Genomic DNA, 3,996 nt, shown 5'->3' with positions numbered 1-3,996 from the left:
GAGGGGAAAGGGCAGAGCTGTGCCTCAGGGTCTCAAGTAAAGTTCACTGTTGGCAGCACCTGTGATCCTCTGGCAACATGGGTGTTCCCAGGTGAGGTCTTCTACTGATGTGACTTGGAACCTGTTTTCTGGGATTCTTCTGCTAAGTCCCTGCTCTTGCTGGGGCCTCCTACTGGCCTCTTACCTCCTCTCTTCCACACCCATGGACCAAAGAGCCTGGCCGGCTACAGACCATGGGGTTGCAAAGAGTCGGATGTGACTGAGCAACTAACACTTGCACTTCGTGCTTTCCACACCCAGACATGGGAACGCCTCACGGGGAATGAGTAATGGGCTGCCCTCAACTCTGGTGTTGAAATCAGGAGAGGTTAGTGTGATCCTGTGGAGTTACCACTTCGGGGGCTAGGAGAGAGATCCTTCTGAAAGGGAAGGGTGTTGGGCTGGTGGGAAGAGGTTGAGGACATGGACTGTCCTTGTGGGCCCATGTGGGGAGGATCATAGTGCCGGCTGCATCCATGCAGGGTCCAGCAGGAAGCGGATGGCACAGGGCATCAGAGTATGAGGAGGGTGTTTTAATAAAAGACATTTACAAAGCATGAGTGTAGAGAAACCTCAAGAGAGAATGCAGTTTCCTGGGCCTCAGAACTTCAGAGCTGTTACTACCCCAGGGTAAAGGGGTCGGGACAGGTAGAGTTACCAGAACTCAGAGGTAAGAGAGCTTCCTGACAGCAGCTGGGACCTTTGTTCAGTTGAAGATGACAAGTGGCCAACTGGTCCCTGCCAAGAGAGGAGAAGCAGGACTGCTTCTGCCTCTGACCTCCAGCTGGCCAAACCCAACCAGGAGCAGAGGACCAGGGGGATTGTTGGCAGTCTGTGCAGTCAGGCAGCAGGGTGGTGAAGGGTAGAGGTGGGTGCTGCAGAGGGATGATGACAGCTATGGGCAGGGAGCACTTTGTGGGTCAGTTGGAGATTGAGGGCTTTGCTCTTGCTCTGTCCCGGGCGCCTGGCCCTGGAGGGGTCTGCTCACACTGGGGGCTGATGGTGGCTCTCCTGAGTCCCAGCCCTTGATCCTACACTCCTTTGGAAACCAGGCCCAGGGAACCAGACTTGGGGCCTCTAGACTTGCTACCCCCAAGCAGACACAGCTTTCCCTCCTTGGGGATCCTGGATGTCCCAGGACCTTTTGTGCCTCCTCCTCTTCCTTCTTTTTCTTCTTCTCGAGCCAGAAAATGTAACATCTGGGCCAGGAAACAGGGTGGAGATGGGTCAGTCAAGCTGTAGGCGTGTCTTCCTTGGGGACATGGGGCTTGGAGCAGGCACTCACCCACCTCCAGCTAGGATCGCCAGGGGCAGAGCGATGCCGATGCCCACAGCCCACCTGAAGTTCTTCCCAGTCCATGCTCCTGGGAAAGGGGGAAAGGGAGAGCCAGTGATTAGGGAGCAGACAGGGCCATCTCAGCTCCAAGAGGAGGCTGCATTCTTTCCTTCTTTTATTCACCCACTCAGTCATCTGTTTGTAGACACTGAGCACCTACTGTATGCCCACCTACATCTAGAGATGAGTGAAACAGGGTCCCTGATCTTTAGGAGGGAGAGAAACCAAAGAGTCTGCTGTGGTGTCCCAGGGGAGCAGAGCAGGGCAGGGCACAGGCTGAACGATCACTGGGAGGGTCGATGACCTCTGGGTCGACTAGCTCAGAGCTAGTCATGAAAAGCTTCTTAAGAAACAGGAATTCTGAACTGGACTTTGAAAGACTAGTAGTTCAGTTCAGATGGTCAAGGAGCCAAACTGTATTCCAGGCAGAGGACACAGAGTGTTCAAGGTCAGAAGCATGAAGCTGTCTGTCCAGCGTGTCAACAGCTCTGTGTGTCTGGGAAGACAGGGGAGGATACAGGCAAGCAGGGCCTCCCCAGGTGGGTGTGCTTTATCTGGGGGCCACTGGGAGCCACTGAAAGTTATAACAGGGAGTGTCAGAGGTAGATTGGCTCCTTGAGAGAGAGAGTTCTTTGATTGCTGAGTGAGAGGTGACCAGGAGAGGCAGGGAGGCCAGTTAGGAGATTCTGCCACAATCCAGGTAAGAGGTGAGGCTGTCTGAGAAGAGGAGGTTGGAAGGATCATATGGTAACATGTTGAAGAATTCTTTAGCAAGACCTGGTGACTACATACTCTGAGTAAGGGAGGGAGACTCCTGGTTTAGGAGGTTGAGGACTTGAGTGAGACATTTGCTGAGAGGGGGCCTGAAGGAAGAGTAAATTTGGGGGAGCTGAGATGGGTTTGGACATGTCCCCAGGCATGCTGACTTTAGGAACCTGACAGGCCCCCTGAGAACACGTCCTAGAGGCAGATGGCTCTATGGCTCTGAAGCTGGATATGTGGAATCCAGACATCCTGGGAGGTGCTACCTTCCCCAGGGAGAATGGGGAGCATGAAGGGATCAGGGGTAGACAGAGGAAGAAGACATTCCAGGCAAAGACAACAACGGACCTGGAGTGGAGGCGGGGAGGCTGGAGGCCAAGATGGTTGGTTGGCCACTGACCTGGGCAGACAGCAGGGTCTTGGCAGGTAAGGAAGTGTTTCTGGCATGTGGTGCAACTGATTACCTCCAATGTGGAGCGGATGTCTGTGAGAGAGAATGGGTAGGAGCCTTAGAGAGAGTCAGGTGCCCCTCACCCCTCACCCAGACCTGGTCCCCAAAATACTCACCACAGGACTCATTGCAGGCTGCCCAGGAGGGTGAAATGGTAGAGAGACTGAGGTTCTGGGGAGGCAGACAGAGCTGGGAGGGACTGGGGTGTGAGCAGGAATCACAGCTGCGAGAAAGTGTGGTTAGGTGCCCCAGGCAAGGGCAGGGGAAGGGCCCAAAGGGGGCTACAGATTGGACTCTGTCTCATCAGGACTCTGGGAAGTGAAGGGCTGGGTGATGAGCAGGGGCCAGCCCCACCTCTCACCCTTGTCCTTCAGCCCCTCAGATACATCTTCCAGCTCCTTGGAAAATTGCTGCTTCAGGACACGAACTTCTTCCAAAAGTGATGGTTTATCTGGGTGGAGCAAGAAGGAAGGGGTGCTTTCGCTGTCTGTTCCGTAGGTGGAGTCAATAACCTAACTTTCTCAATATTAGGAATTCAAACCAGTTTTTTCAGACAGAAATTCTGTACAGCACACAGATAGATGTTGTGTCCAATCCCACCCTTCACAACACTGCCCCACCACATGCCAGTGGTCTTCAGGGAATGCCTTGGAGGATCAGGTTTTGTTAACCCAAGCCCTGGGGCCCTAGGACGCTAAGCTTCCTCACCATCTCGAAGCTTCTTAATGGCTTTATCTATGTGAGTGAATAACGTTCCTGCTGCTTCCTCCAAATGGTCTTGACCTGAGAATGGGGTTTGGGACAAAGTCAGAGGATTAAGACCCTGGGCCAGGTAAAGGGGTCAGCCCTGATCCCTGGGTCTCCTGGCTGTGCCTCACCAAGGTACGAGTTTTCAGGAGAAGACTGATTGTCCATAAATAGGGAATGGAGGCTTTGGGAGAGCTCTGCGGGTGGCCCTGGAGTGCCCCAAAGAATCTGCAGGTCATAATCTATCAGTGCAGGCAGCTCTTGCCAGCATTGGAGGCAGTTCTTCCCATTGGTGGTGGGCAGGAGACAGCTGAGCAGGAGAAGCAGCATCTTCTAGGGTTTTCCTCTGGTGCCCTTACCACCTTGCCTGGCAGTTCCACATGGAATGCTGACACCCTGTCCCCCTGGAAACAACATTCTTTTTACAGAACAAAAGTAAATTCCACAGGGTAAGGTGAAAGCCAGTTATGGCATTACTGAGTCCAAGCTTCTTCTGCTGGCTGCACAAGACAACTTTGTTCAGAAAGCTGGTTGGCTGCGAAGTTGGCAAACTAGTGTTTCAAAATAACCATCTTGTTGGGGTCTGGGTGCCAGGTTCTTTTATGGATCAGAGAGCGGGGAGGTGAGGAAAGAAAGTAAAATCTTACAAGTATCTCCTAGA

The 3,996-nt window shown here is 53.3% G+C and overlaps 1 protein-coding gene across 5 annotated transcripts; it reads right to left on the bottom strand.

The window, feature by feature from the left end:
* Positions 1-506: 506 nt before the first annotated feature.
* On the bottom strand, positions 507-3,699 carry TEX51 (testis expressed 51). Of its 5 annotated transcripts, none has more exons than XM_044926062.1 (8): positions 3,467-3,699; positions 3,297-3,371; positions 2,950-3,039; positions 2,705-2,722; positions 2,538-2,621; positions 1,325-1,403; positions 1,181-1,238; positions 507-777 (listed from the first exon to the last, which is right to left on the bottom strand). In XM_044926062.1, the coding sequence occupies exons 1-8, from the start codon at positions 3,663-3,665 to the stop codon at positions 694-696; spliced, it is 687 nt and encodes a 228-aa protein (XP_044781997.1). In that variant the 5' UTR covers positions 3,666-3,699; the 3' UTR covers positions 507-693. The 5 variants fall into 5 exon arrangements, with proteins under 5 accessions (XP_044781997.1, XP_044781990.1, XP_025133419.1 ...); XM_044926055.1 differs by having other exon boundaries at positions 1,329-1,403; XM_025277634.2 differs by having other exon boundaries at positions 671-1,238.
* Between the last annotated feature and the right edge of the window lie 297 nt (positions 3,700-3,996).

This window comes from Bubalus bubalis, chromosome 2 (assembly GCF_019923935.1).
Source record: "Bubalus bubalis isolate 160015118507 breed Murrah chromosome 2, NDDB_SH_1, whole genome shotgun sequence".
Lineage (NCBI taxonomy): Eukaryota > Metazoa > Chordata > Mammalia > Artiodactyla > Bovidae > Bubalus > Bubalus bubalis.
Note: the sequence above shows the minus strand (reverse complement) of the source record. Positions and strands in the feature narration are given on the sequence as shown.

Bases quoted from the DNA above. Each gene is read 5' to 3' on its own strand.
- TEX51 (XM_025277634.2), bottom strand. From the start codon at position 3,665: ATGCTGCTTCTCCTGCTCAGCTGTCTCCTGCCCACCACCAATGGGAAG. The intron at 3,040-3,296 runs GTGAGGAAGCTT...TGCTCCACCCAG, and splicing joins CATTAAGAAGCTTCGAGATG to ATAAACCATCACTTTTGGAA. The intron at 1,239-1,324 runs GTGAGTGCCTGC...TTCCTGGCCCAG, and splicing joins GCGATCCTAGCTGGAGGTGG to ATGTTACATTTTCTGGCTCG.